Source organism: Telopea speciosissima, chromosome 8 (assembly GCF_018873765.1).
Source record: "Telopea speciosissima isolate NSW1024214 ecotype Mountain lineage chromosome 8, Tspe_v1, whole genome shotgun sequence".
Taxonomy (NCBI): Eukaryota; Viridiplantae; Streptophyta; class Magnoliopsida; order Proteales; family Proteaceae; genus Telopea; species Telopea speciosissima.
The window spans coordinates 3,661,009-3,675,549 of record NC_057923.1 but is presented as its reverse complement, the minus strand read 5'-3'; the positions used below and the strand labels follow the sequence as shown (position 1 = coordinate 3,675,549).

Below are 14,541 nucleotides of genomic sequence, written 5' to 3'. Positions count from 1 at the left end.
AAGAAAGCATCAATAGTGGTAGGACTTCTGCCTATCGTGGGGGTGAGATGGTCAATTCAACATGTGTCTGGGCATAGGAGCTACACTATTGGATAGTAAAATTTTTTTCTTTTTAAAATATTTTTATGTATCACCAAAATCAAACCGGATTCTTCACCAAAAAAAAAAAAAAAACTAGACTAAATTTGGTAACGGACTGATAATAACCTGATCAAAATAAACCGATAAAATATGGACCTAATCGATCCAAAATAAAAAACCAAACTTCAACTCAACCGGAATCAATTCAAGCCGACCGATTGCCACGCAAGATCCGGGGAAAGGCCTGAAAGACACGCACTTTTAAGGCGCGTGTCCATAGCAGTCCTCAAGTCTAAATCGAGTGAGTCTGGAAGACGTATTTTAAACGCAGAAATAGCCAAACTAGTCACGTAAAACAAAGCCGTCTTCACCTTTCCCACACACCCAAAGTCTTCGTCTCTGTTCTGCGAGCCCTTTCTCAATGGACTTTTCTTCTGTTCTTTCGTCGTTGCATTCCTCGATGAATCGTTTCAGAGGTTCTGCAAATTCATTCTTATCTCAGTATGAACCACTATCTCTGCTTATTGCTCCTCCTCTCGCTATTTTCGTTGCATGGATTCTTCAATCATTCCTCCTATTGGTTCAAGAAAAAGGACTAAAAGCTGTTGTTGTGGGTTTTTTCATGAACTCCATCAAGTAAGGTTTTCCTATTATTTCACTTAAAAAACATCATTTCTGTTTTGATTTCCATGTTATCATTCTAATTTTATGTAAACGTGGATGCTTTTTTACATAGTTATTTTCTTTGGGTTTATGTTTCGATTGGAAAGCAGGTTGTTTCCTGGTGTGAATGCCTACATCGAAGCCGAGAAACGGAAGGTTAGTTTTTTTTTATTTTTTTTTTATTTTTAAAATTTACATTTCTCATCTCTTCGTTCCAAAAACCACATCAATTACTGTAGAAGTAACCAATTAAACTGATAGTGAAAAAATAAAGCGTCAACATACAACACAAAGTTAGAGAGAGATGCCTTTCATTAGAAAAGTGAAAGGGTTAAGTCTAGTTCTTGCCGTCGTTGTGTGTTTTAAATTAAATTTTCAGGGGAATGCTGAAATGTGGCGCGCATTGCTCTACTTGTGAAATATTTGGGCAGGAAACAGTTATTGCAAGCTTGGATTCATTCAAGTTGTATATGTGCCAATTGTGCCGCAAAACTCAGGGCCCTAACTGCCCTTTCTGATTGGTTAATTCGATTGGTTCTATTTACTGCGCTTTAGTGGCTCATATTGATATGGATATTCACTGATTGATGTGTATCGCGGCAAACATCCAATGTTAGCAGCCATTTGATGCACAAATGATGCTGAAACTCATCACTAAATAGAAATTCTTTCTGACCACAAACGTCTGAATCTGATTGATTGATTAGTCCACTCTGAAAACCTCTTAGAACAAAGCAGCCAAAATTTGATGGTTCTACAATTAATGTAACAATCTTATTGTATATGCTGGAAGGCAAAAGTGAACTAGAAAAAAATCAAAGGTTGCATTTTATTTAGTAAACGATTCTTATTACATCACCCAACTTCAAATGTTACAGCCATCTCCTTGTTCTCCTTTTCCTGTACCGGACCTGACTCATGTTCAAATTCCTCAGTAGATGATCAGGTTTCCTAAATGCAATTGCAAAATTGACCTTCCTCAACAGCTGGCCTAACATAGTGACAAAAGATGGTACCCATCTTGTTGAATCAATGGCATCCATTCCTTTGTACAGTTCATATGTGAGGTCAAGCCTGTCGTTGGTTGCTATGACAGAAGTTTAAGCCATAACTCAAGCAAACTATTGCTAATCTTTATTCTAAGGGGACGAATTAGCATTATTGGTATATATGTGTTCCGCATTTTAGAAACTGTTCCGTTTACCAGGTCTCACGTATACTAGTATCATGCATGCATATATCTACTTAGACCCTAGGGGCCTGTACTTCTCCCAAGAACAGCCTGGTGGTTCTCAAGAGGAACAAATCTTTGTATGAGAGAAATTGGGCACTTGTTTTATAAGTTTGGAAGTGTTAACCTATTTTTGAGTCATATGAATAATTTTTCTTTTTTTAATAAAATAGTAAAATTTATTTTTCAGTTGGGATTATGATAGTTCTCTTCATCACTTCAACCCCCCCTTTTTTAATAAAGAAATAGTAATACTGATTTTTCAGTTGGAGAGTTATTGTGTTTTGTGTCCAAAATCCTAATGTCTTTATTGAGATGGTTTCTGTGCGTTATTTTGTTTACTTGGTAAAAGATGGTAATTCCCTCTCAGTGCTTACCTGTATCAGGCCCCATCTCTCTCCTCTCCAAACATAAATATCCTCAAATCCTGAACCATTTTGACTTGGTTTATTCAAATAATGGTCTAGCATGGGCCCCACTTGGCTTGATTTTCTGAATTTTGGGCAGTTGATCTCTGTCATGTCATCATATTGATATTGATAGTTTTTTTTCCAGGTAATTTTGAAACTTGATACTGGAAGTCTGGAACTAGGCTGTTAACACTTTGTTAGTTCTGCCTTTTCTTTGGTTCATTTTTTTCTCTTTAATATTACACCTGAATCTTTGGTTTGTGCAGGTTGTGGAGAAGTTACAATCTAGTAGTACATCAAAAAAGGATAGCTGGCTGACAGAGCTGCCTGTAGCTGGACTTGGGACAGGAGTCATAGAGAAGATGAAACTTGAGAAACAGACAGACGTGGCTTGGCAAGGCAAATGCTCTGGTACAGTGTATGTCTTTTTATTTTAATTTTTTTTAAATTAATTAATACATCCACATAACATCAGAAACATCTGACAACACCCATTTCTCCCCCCCTACATTTAAGATTAGTATTGTTTCTTACACTTATTTTTCCGGTGCAGATACATTGGTGGAAGTGAGTCTGGGAGGCACTTTTCATTGATAAACGAGGCATATTCAATGTTGGTACAAGATGGCATGTTAATTGCTCATATTTTATATATTCTGATGTTCCTATTGCATTTAGGATTTTTAAGCTCCTCACTAATGTCGTGTGCTGGACTCTGGTAAACAAATAGAAGAAAGTCTTCATAATTCTGAACACTGGGAGGTGAAAGAATCTTGCTTGTTCATCTGTGTTGAATAGAATTGAGAAAAAGTTCTAATCTCTGCATGCATTTGGTTTTTTTTTGGAGAATTGGGATTGATGTTTCAAAAACCCAAATGGCAGCATCAATGGAGGTTGGAGGGTACAAAAAAGATGAATATCTGATGCAGAATTCTCTCTAGTCTGTACGATTCCGATGTATGGTGTCACAATGATAAGTTCCCAGCCTGGATTTTGGTACTCTATTCTGGTTTTGTATTTCTTCAGTATGATGAGTGATGCAGTGCAAAATTGGAGGGGGGGGTCAGTACACCTTGGCTTGTGGATCCCACTGGGACCTCCAGTAGTGTGGTTCAGTAGCCCTAGGCCGTAATTGTTTTTAGAATAATTTTAGGTAACTTTTGTTTATTGTTCTTTGAAGGTCAAACAGGGGTCGGGTGGAAGGAGGAAAGTCCTTGCCAGTTAGCAACACGACAAGCACCCTTCTATTTGTCATTTTCTTGTGTGTCTGTGCTAAACACTTCTTTCATCTCTTTTTTCTCCCTTTCAGTTTTGTGAAGCCTTTTTCTTGGGGGGGGGGGGTGTTAGACTCTGTGCTGGGAAATAGGACTTGATTATACATATTGTTGTCCCACTATTTGTAATATTTTACAACTCTTTATTTTGGCCAATTTAAGATTTTGTTTGAAAATAATAGAAAGATTGTTGGTTCAGTGGTATGAACTAATGCAGATCGATTAGAGGATCTGCTGGTGGTGGGTTTTCTTCTAAGATAGAAGGAAGACTGCTAGAAAAGGAGCCACAAGGATATCGAAGAAAAGGAATCACAAGGATGAGAACAGAAGAGAAGAGAAGAGGAGAGAAGAAATCAGGTCTGGGATACCAATCCCATATGCCAAGCATAGTTGTCGAGGCAACGCCTTGGTGTGTCTAGGAGCTTTGGTTGTTTTGCTGGGATCCTAGGCCCCTTGTTGGTGTCGCCTTAATATAAGGCAAGGACTTAAATAGACAGCTGTGAACCTAGCCCACAATAGGATCACCCACACTAACAACAGTACAGAATACCACTAGTTTCCAGCAATAGAAAATAACAGAAACACCTATACAGTAGGTGAGCAGCAAGGTGTTTAACTCTTTAACTCTCAATAATACTTAGCAGTAACCTAGGATGATGTCTAACCATAGAAGAAAAGCAAACAGTACCAGTTTCTGGTCTATCTGCAGGCCTGGGAAAGGGTTATTAACCAGAAAACTAGGTGGTTCCAGAATTAGAAACTAAACACCTCAGATGGAGGAAATCTCCCAATCGAGGGTAGTACTCTTAGAATGGAATAGCACCTCCAAAATACAATCAGATCTGATGGTTAGATGATTAGATATGAGATGGTTTTCAAAATTAGAAGGTGGAACCAAAAATAGCAACTCACAATCTACAGCCAAATCCAGCCATTGGATCAGGCTGAAACCACTTTCGAAGGAGAGGCCTAGGCAGGGTATTATGCTCCCAAAGATTGATCAGAAACTGATGATCCAGATATGGAGTTTCAAAGGCTTGAAGGTCACTGCAGTAGGATGCCAGCCAATAGAACCAAAGGGTGTGATATTGAATCTTCAACCAGAATTTGATGAGAACCAGCAGAGCAACCATCTATTGATCAACAGCAACAATGGATGAGTGGAACAGCCCTTCGATTCCTCTCAGATGTTGGGTTTATTGCAGAACAATAAAATTAGAAACAAAGAAACTCGGTGGAGAAGAAGAAGAGGAAGAAGAAGGGGAAGGAGGATATGATATGATCAATGCCTCTCACCTATGACCTTGGTCAGTCTATCACTGGCCTTGGTCTGTCACCATTGGTCTCTCAACAAAGCTGAGTCACACAGCAACAAAGCAAAGCTTTCTTTTTTCCAAAATTCAAATCGTGGGAGGCTATGGACTGCCTCCTTCTTTATCTATAAACTGCATTCGTACAGAAAATAGAAACTCTCCTTGGCTAATGGAGAGATACAAAAAATAGCAACTAAATAAAACTTACAAGGAAATAGAAACTGGATAAAATCTGACATTGTCATTGACTAAGTAACACAAAATTAGTAACTAAGGAAAATAGAAATCTTCCCAAAGCCACCAAGAAGTTTCCAGCAGTATCCAATCTTTTAATAGACCCACATTAGATCTAATCTCCCAATAAAGCTTACGTGTTCAGTGTGCTGAAGCGTAAGGCTGGTCGATACCCAGCCTAGTTGTCAAGTCCAAAACAGAACAACGGGCTGGGCCAAGTTGGCTGGTTGGTTTGGCCTTCTTTCTTTCCTCCTTCGATCTTCATCACATCTTTCGTTCAGGGCCCCATGCCCCCTCCAATGTCTTGGGTTGCCTAGACACCGTGACAACTATGATGCCAAGCTCAACAGCTCATTCTTTACTGAAATCATCTTCAATTGATGGGGGGGTGGGAATTGTATTTTATATATAAAGACCTAAAATTCCTAAATTGATTCATAAAAGGACTTCTAATCACTGTAACACACTGAATAAATAAATAGACTGAAATCAAAACTCTATCTAGCTGTTAATTATCTTTATCTAACTCAAATACTTATCTTAATTTTAAAGGACTTTTTTTAGGCTAAACTAACTAACTTGAAAGAACATGGACCCACACAATCTTATCTATATACTTGATCCTGTGTACAGAATTAAGACCCCAAATTACATCAAAACTCAAAAATAAGAAACCCAAGGTTCATTCATAGAACCCCACCATGGGCCAAAATATAGTCTTCCGAGGCCCGATTAAACATATGTGCTTAATTAAAAAATTGGTCTAGTGGATATTATTCAGACTGTTGCAAATGGTTTCACTTTTGGTGGTTATTTGGGCAATGCTGTTATATTGTTAAGAGTTCAAATTTTCAAATGTGCATAAGAATGCCTTGGTGTTATGATCTGAAATCAAGAACTTTAGGATTTGTGAAGTGATTTGTCCTACTTATTTGTCTCAATTGGAAGATATAATTATTTCAGGTTTGCCCACACCAATCCATTGCATATGGATGTTTTCCAAAGCGTGGTACACTTTGAAGGTGAAGTAGTTGCAATGACAGCTGCACTACTTGGCAGTAAGGAGAAGGCTTCTGGAGGACAAATCTGTGGCAATATGACATCTGGTGGGACTGAAAGTATATTATTAGCCATAAAATCCTCACGTGACTACATGAAAACGAAGAAGGGAATCACAAGACCTGAAATGTGGGCGGTGCTTGCTCGATTTGTCTTCTATATAGTTTGCAACCGTTGTTTCTCTGTATATGGTATTTACTTATTTACTTTGTTTTCTCTCCTAATGTAGGATAATACCTGTATCTGCACACTCAGCATATGACAAGGCTGCACAATATTTTAATATTAAGCTGTGGCGTGTCCCCGTCAATGAAGAATTTCAGGCAGATGTCAGATTGATTAAACGATATATTAACAAGAACACAATTTTGGTACGTAATGGTAATTCTCTGTTGTAAATTATGCCCTCAATTATAGTTCTGCTGAAGGGGAGTAGGGCAGTTGACTATGATGTCAAGGAGCCCAGACCTAGAAACTTGGTCTTGGGTCCTCCACATGTTATAAATCTCAAGTATTTATATCACTATTACTATACATTCACATGTATAAAAAGAGATATACTTGCATTTGCTTAGGTGCAATGGTGACTCACCATCGCCTTGGCGCCTTACTTATGAACTTTGCCAATTATTTCTACCAATTATGGTTATTATCACTACATCATTATTGAACTTTGCTTTTCTTTATCATAAATTGCACTTGCTACTTTTAATAACTTGAATTTTGTATTCTCAGATTGTTGGATCGGCACCTGGGTTTCCACATGGCATCATTGATCCCATTGAAGTATGTGAGTTTTACATTCCATATAATTTCCTAACGTTTGCCATGGGGTTCATCAACACTGTCTTTTTGGATTTCCCCCCTATTATCAGTAGGTTTGATGTCCTTTCCTACTTACCTAATTACATGCAGGAGCTTGGTGAATTGGCATCAAGTTTTGGAATTTGCTTCCATGTTGATCTGTGCCTTGGTGGCTTTGTATTGCCTTTTGCTCGTAAGCTTGGGTATGCTCCATAAGATTGTCTGCTCCTTTTCTTTTCACTTCCTCATGTTGGCTCCACTGGTGTTGACATATAAACCTTGCTGTTGTTTTGATGGTTGTTTGTGATTCTTGCTAGTTCAAGTTTATTCTGGAGGATAAACTTGTCTATGACACAGAAAATATTGACTGACTTTATATTCAAAGAGCAAGGAACTTTCATTCCCTCTGTATTTGAGTGAATACAGTTCCTCAAAATAGAAAACACAGAGGGAGTGAAAGTTCCTCCAAATTTCCAACATTGTTGAGCTAGGTTAATTATTTCTGTCTGTATTTGCTTTTCTGTTATCCTGTGTTGAACTCACTGCTCTCTTATATGGATGGCCAGTATCATAGTACAAACAAATGTGAGGAACTTCTATATTTTAAGAGTTTTTTTTTTGTTGTGGGGTGTGGGGTGGGGGGGGGGGGGTTGGGGGCACTTTGTTCTGTTGAAAATGTACCTACCAATTATTAGTTCTAGCCTTCTAGGTCAACCTCCTGTTTGTCTGCTGGGCAGTTTATTGCATGCTAAGTGTGTTGTAATTCACTTCAAGTTATTTCATATTGTCCTGAGTAGAGCAAAGACCCAATCAACTTAATGTTAACCTAGTAACCTACTCTGTCACTCTCATAGTATGTTTGCATATAATACATATAATATCTCTATGTTTATGAATAATATTTGAAAATTTACTGTTACTGTGTCTTGAATCGAAATATATACTGAAAATTACTCGTGTATACCTATAACAGTTAAAACATGTATAAACCACATACTTTTCTGTGTCTTAGACAAGTTTCATATACTTTTTGTATATGGGGCAGCGATCCTGGATGCCATACCTTGGGAAGGGTTTCCAGCATTTTCAGCTATAATCTCCATGTGGCCAAGGGTTTAAAACTCAGACCAAGGTGCATATGAGACTCCGCTGAACCTGATCCAATCCCCAGTTGACTTGTTGGAGTTGGGCTGCTCCTGGTTTAGTATTGTTTGTAAATGGGGGTAAACTTACCATAGTTGGAAACAGTTCTTAGGTGTGTTGTGTTGGGTCTCAAATTTGTAGCCATATTATTTTATTACCTATTAAAAGGAAATCATACCTGAATGTATCCTGTTCCTTTTGTTTTTTCTTTGATAAATATAGATTTTATTGAAGAAAGGCCCGCAAGATTTTTATTGAGCCCAAAAGGCAAGCTAACAATGGTGAGTTTAAGTTTCACCCAATTTCATGCCATGGAGGAGACGCTATAGCCAATAGAACTAACTTTAGATGTCCAATATCATGCAAATTTGAAAGGATAATAGTTCTGCAATAAAGTATTTTCAAGTTCTAAATCTCTTTGAACTTTTCAGTCATAAATGAACCTGTAGACCTGCTTGACTCTGAATTTTTTATTCTATTGTTTTATAAGGATTTTACTGAATCATTACTCTTATGGAATGTTTAAATTATTTCCTAATATTTGTGGCGTCGTTTCATCACACGTTTTAACCTCTTTGGTTTTACTTTTCTATATGAGCATGTTCTCCTACCTCTATTTCCAGGTACCCAATTCCACCTTTCGATTTTTGTGTTGAAGGAGTAACATCAATATCTGTGGATGTGCACAAATATGGTTTGGCTCCCAAAGGAACAAGTATTGTCTTGTACAGGAATCATGAAATTAGAAAGGTAAATTCTAGATTTTTGTTTAAATTTTGAAATAATTCGTTGTTCAATTGGAGTGATCTCAATTGTGTACGGTGTCACTCTTTCTTTTGTTTTTGGTTGGTGTAAAATGACAAATGATATGGTTGTTGCCTTCGGACCCAAAATATTTGATTGTGTGCATTGGATAGAATTGGTTTGACAAAAGGTATGCAGATTAGGCCTTCTTCAAGCTTCTCCTTGTTGAAATGGCGATCTAGCTCAATATATTTAGTTCTATCATGTTGAACTGAATTATGGGTAATGCTGATTGCAGCTTTGTTGTCACAGTAGAGCCTCATAGGATTTTCAGGAGTAACTCCCATATCTTTGAGAAGCATTTTCAGCCAGATTGGTTCACAAACTCCTTGTGCCATAGCTTGATATTCAGCTTCTGCACTCGACCTGGATACAACAGACTATTTCTTGCTATGCCATGTAACCAGATTTCCATCTAGGAAGGTACTATATCCAGAGGTGGAACGCCCATCATCTATGGATCCTGCCCAGTCAGCATCAGTGAAGAATTCTAACTTCAGACTGTTGTTATTAGAGAATAGAAAACCTTTCCTTGGTGCAGATTTTAAGTATCAAAGAATCCAATACACAACCTCGAGATGAGGGGTCTTTGGATCATGAAGAAATCGACTAACAATTCCCACAACATCGTCAATATCCGGTCTAGTCTGAGAGAGGTATATCAGCTTTCCTACAAGGTGCTGATATCTTTCCTTGTCAATCGAGTCACCTCCTATGCAGCTAAGTTGGTGATTTACTACAATAGGGGAATCTGCAGGCTTACATCCAAGCATACCCGTCTCTTCAAGGAGATCCAGAACATACTTCCTTTGGGAAATGAAAATGCCTTTGGTAGAGCGGGCAACTTCAATCCCTAAGAAGTATCTGAGTTGTCCAAGATCCTTAGTTTTAAACTTTGCTGGTAACTGAGTCTTCAATAAGGAAATCTCTGCGAGAACTTTTGCAAAAGAAAAGAAAAAAAAAAAAACCCAAAAGGAGGATTGGGTTCTGATAGTTTGATACCAAGTTGAGAAAGATAGAAAGAGAATAATTTGGCTTGTCAGATATGACAGGCCGCTCTTATTTATAATGAGAATAACGGTTACAAATAAGGTATGATGGCTAGGGCTGAGTCATAACACAATCATAGCTTTTAGCCTATATACAATGAATCTGGACACGGTTATCCTCAACAATATATATCTTTATATATGAATTTTATTTTAAGTTGGTTAAAACTAACACAAATTGGTAAAATTAAAGTGTATTGTAAATGCTATTATCTTGTGTTTAATAAATTGCATAATGTGGGTCTATTACCTTTCTGCATCTATTTGGTGTATGGTCTTTGTCTTCAATTTGTAATTTGGTACATTAAAATGCTGTTGAAATGCTACAATGTTGTGGCATTTGTAAATGTTCAATTGGACAATCAATGACTGTTAACAAAACAGGTTTGTGGAATAATGCTTGAATGATCAATGAGATCAGTCAAGCTCTCTATTTATAATAATAAAAGAGATTACAAGGGAAAAATACTATTCACGACATTGTTCACGTGAACAGTGTCACAACCCTAATTATATTTCTACCCTTGCTCATAAATGCATAAATAAAAAATAAATAAAACACCCGAAGACCAGAATACCCCCATGGTATTCTGGTGTACATAATTTAACACTCCCCCTCAAGTTGGTGCAAATATATCAATCATGCCCAACTTGACTAGAATAGGATGGAACAATTTCCCAGATAATCCCTTAGTGAAGATATCAGCAACCTGATCAGCAGACTTCATAAAGGGAACACAAATCAACCCTTCTTCCAGCTTTTCCTTGATGAAATGTCTGTCCACTTCAACATGTTTAGTGCGATCATGCTGTACCGGGTTGTGTGCAATGCTGATTGTAGCTTTGTTATCACAGTACAACATCATGGGAAGATGAACAAGAGCACCAAGATCTTGTAGCAAGCCTTTCAACCAAAGTAACTCACAAATGCCCTGTGCCATAGTCCGAAACTCAGCTTCAGCACTAGAACGAGCCACCACATTTTGCTTCTTGCTACGCCAAGTGACCAAATTGCCTCCTACAAAAGAACAGTACCCAGAGATAGACTTCCGATCTGCAGAACCAGCCCAGTCAGCATCGGTATACGCCTTTACCCGTAGGTTACCATTTGGAGACAGAAGAATGCCTGTTCCAGGAGCTGACTTCAAGTAGTGGAGAATCCGAAGAACAACCTCCATGTGAGAAGAATAGGGATCATGCATGAACTAACTCATAGTACTCACAACAACAACAATATCTGGATGAGTGTGTGAGAGATAAATCAGCTTTCCCACTAGGCGTTGGTACCGGCCTTTATCAACAAGTTCACCCTCCTTTTCTTTGAGACGAACAATAGCCTCCATAGGAGTATCTGAAGGGTGACATCCTGACAGATCAGTTTCAGCCAACAAGTCTAGGACATACTTCCTTTGGGAGAGAAAGATGCCTTTAGAAGATCTGGCAACCTCAATCCCAAGAAAGTACCGTAGCAGCCCTAGATCTTTAATCTTGAATTCCTGCCCAAGAAAGCTCTTCAACTGGCTGATCTTATCCCCATCATTGCCTGTAACCACAATGTCATCCACATACACTATAAGAACAGTGAGCTTCTCACCAGCCCTCTTTATAAAGAGAGTATGATCAGCATTACTTTGCTTATAGCCAACAGATGTCATTGCCTTGTGGAACAGACCAAACCATGCTCGAGGTGGTTGCTTCAGCCCATACAGTGCTAGCTTCAATTTGCACAGCTTGCCTTTATTATTGTCAGAAGAAAAACCTAGTGGAATATCCATGTATACCTCCTCACAAAGTTCCCCATTTAGGAAGGCATTCTTCACATCCAACTGTTGGAGATCCCATCCAAGATTAACTGCACACGATAGTAAAACCCGAACTGTATTCAATTTTGCAACAGGGGCAAAAGTCTCCTGATAGTCAATCCCATATGTTTGGGTGAAGCCCTTTGCAACCAAACGTGCCTTAGACCGATCCACAGACCCATCAATCTTTTGTTTGACCACAAACACCCACTTACATCCCACTGGTTTTTTTCCTGGAGGGAGGGTTACAAGATCCCAAGTGTTGTTTTTTTCTAAAGCTCTCATTTCTTCCAACATAGCTGCCTTCCAGTTTCCATCTGTATATGCTTTCTACCAGTTTTTAGGAATAGAAACAGAAGAAAGAGCGGACACTAATGCCCGAAATGATGGAGAAAGAGAACTAAAAGAAACAAAGTGAGAAATGGGATGCATAGTGCAAGTCCTAGTACCTTTTCGATGAGCAATAGGTAGATCGGAAGGAGAGGTCTCACCACATGGAGGAGGAGGATCTGACTCCTGGGTCGGCAATTGGATAGGTATTGGTGCCACAGTGGATTGATGCTGCCCTCTGTCGGAGTGTCTCTTGTAGGTGATGATATTAGAGTTGTCAATTCTCTTATGAAATTCACTGATGGTTCTCTGGACGGGAGTCAACTCCCCCTGACAATGATCATTACCACCATTATTTCCTACATACTCCCCCTGTAAAAGAGTCCCTACAGATGAAGGGATAGCAGCCAAAGGATGTTGGGCAGCAGCCAAAGGAGGCTGGACAACAGCGGTAGGAGGCTGAGCAACAGCGGTAGGAGGCTGGGCAGCAGCCAAAGGAGGAATTTCAAGGGGAGAAAACACAAGCACATCTTCAATGGAACCATAATTCTCCCCCTGAAGATGTGTAGACTGATAATAGGCAAGACTTTCATGAAAGACCACATCCATACTGACCATAGTACGACGAGAAGGAGGGTGGTAACTGTTGAGAGAACAACTAGTTGATTAATGCTTAAGTGATTAATCCTATCACTTAGCCCTTTATTTATAGTAATAGAATCAAAGAGTACAACTCCTAATAAAAGTAGGAATGCTAATAATAGAAATAGAAACAACTAGGAATGCACACTCCTAGTCAAACTAGGAGTACTCCCCTTGTCTATTCTAATAGAGATCGACGAGGGGAAAAATACAGAAATAAAAGGCAAATTACAGAATAATAAAAACAGAAAATAAAGAGGGAGAAAGTGGGAGATAAAGTGGGAAAAAGGACCTGAATACCCCTATGGTATTCTGGCCCATATATTCTAACACTCCCCCTCAAGTTGGTGCAAAGATGTCGCATATGCCCAACTTGGCTAGAAAAGGACGAAACACTTTGCCACTCAAACCCTTTGTGAACACATCAGCCAGTTGATCAGTAGACTTCACATAGGGAACACAGATTAGTCCAGCTTCAAGTTTCTCCTTGATGAAATGTCGGTCTACCTCCACATGTTTTGTACGATCATGTTGGACAGGATTATGAGCGATGCTTATGGCAGCCTTATTGTCACAATATAACATCATTGGAAGTTGGACGGCAACCCCAATATCTTGCAACAGCCCTTTAAGCCACAACAATTCACAGATGCCATGCGCCATTGCACGGAATTCAGCCTCAGCACTGGACCTAGCCACCACATTCTGTTTCTTACTACGCCAGGTGACGAGGTTACCTCCTACAAAAGAGCAATATCCAGAGATGGACTTCCGATCACATGAACCAGCCCAATCTGCATCAGTGTATGCTTCAACCTTCAAATGACCATTGGAAGATAAAAGAATTCCTTGTCCTGGAGCAGACTTCCAGTATCGTAAGATGCGAAGAACCACCTCCATATGAGAAGAATAGGGGTCATGCATAAACTGGCTGACCATACTAACTGCAATGGCAATGTCTGGCCGAGTGTGAGATAGGTAGATAAGTTTGCCGACCAACCGCTGAAAATGACCTTTGTCAACTGGTGTGCCTTCTTTCTCCTTGAGTCTTGTCGTAGCTTCTATGGGAGTGTCTGAAGGATGACACCCTAGCAGCCGGCGAGATAGTAGATCCAGGACATACTTTCTCCGAGAGAAATATGCCCTTTGAAGAGCGAGCAACCTCTATCCCTAGAAAATATTTTAGAGTCCCCGGATCCTTAATTTCAAACTCACGGCCAAGAAACAGCTTCAACCTTTTTATCTCATCACCATCATTGCCGGTCACTACAATATCATCAACATAAACTATGAGGAGAGTAACCTTATCACCCATACGTTTGATGAACAAGGTATGATCAGCATTGCTTTCTTGTAGCCCACCAAAGCATAGCCATGTGAAATCTACCGAACCAAGCTCTTGGTGACTGCTTCAAGCCATAGAGTGCACGCTTCAGTTGACAAACCTTACCCTTGGTATCAGGACTTGAAAAACCTGGAGGAATGTCCATATATACCTCTTCTCTTAGTTCACCATGGAGGAAGGCATTCTTCACATCCAACTGCAAGATCCCATCCAAGGTTCACAAGACAGATAGCAATACCCTGACGATTGAGTTTTGCTACTGGTGCGAAAGTCTCCTGGTAGTCAATGCCATATGTCCGAGTGAAGCCTTTAGTAACTAGACGTGCCTTGTACCAATCCACTGTACCATCTGCCTTC

At 39.2% G+C, this 14,541-nt stretch overlaps 1 protein-coding gene across 1 annotated transcript in view; it reads left to right on the top strand.

Annotated features, from left to right (window-relative positions):
- The first annotated feature begins 467 nt into the window (after positions 1–467).
- The window catches only part of LOC122670423 (sphingosine-1-phosphate lyase-like), a 28,474-nt gene continuing 14,400 nt past the window's right edge, over positions 468–14,541 (top strand). The window contains exons 1-9 of the mRNA XM_043867294.1: positions 468–717; positions 855–900; positions 2,652–2,803; positions 2,939–2,998; positions 6,170–6,394; positions 6,495–6,636; positions 7,001–7,051; positions 7,181–7,272; positions 8,836–8,962. Coding sequence (XP_043723229.1) covers positions 503–717; positions 855–900; positions 2,652–2,803; positions 2,939–2,998; positions 6,170–6,394; positions 6,495–6,636; positions 7,001–7,051; positions 7,181–7,272; positions 8,836–8,962 — 1,110 coding nt within the window. The 5' untranslated portion in view covers positions 468–502. The remainder of the gene's footprint in view (positions 718–854; positions 901–2,651; positions 2,804–2,938; positions 2,999–6,169; positions 6,395–6,494; positions 6,637–7,000; positions 7,052–7,180; positions 7,273–8,835; positions 8,963–14,541) is intronic.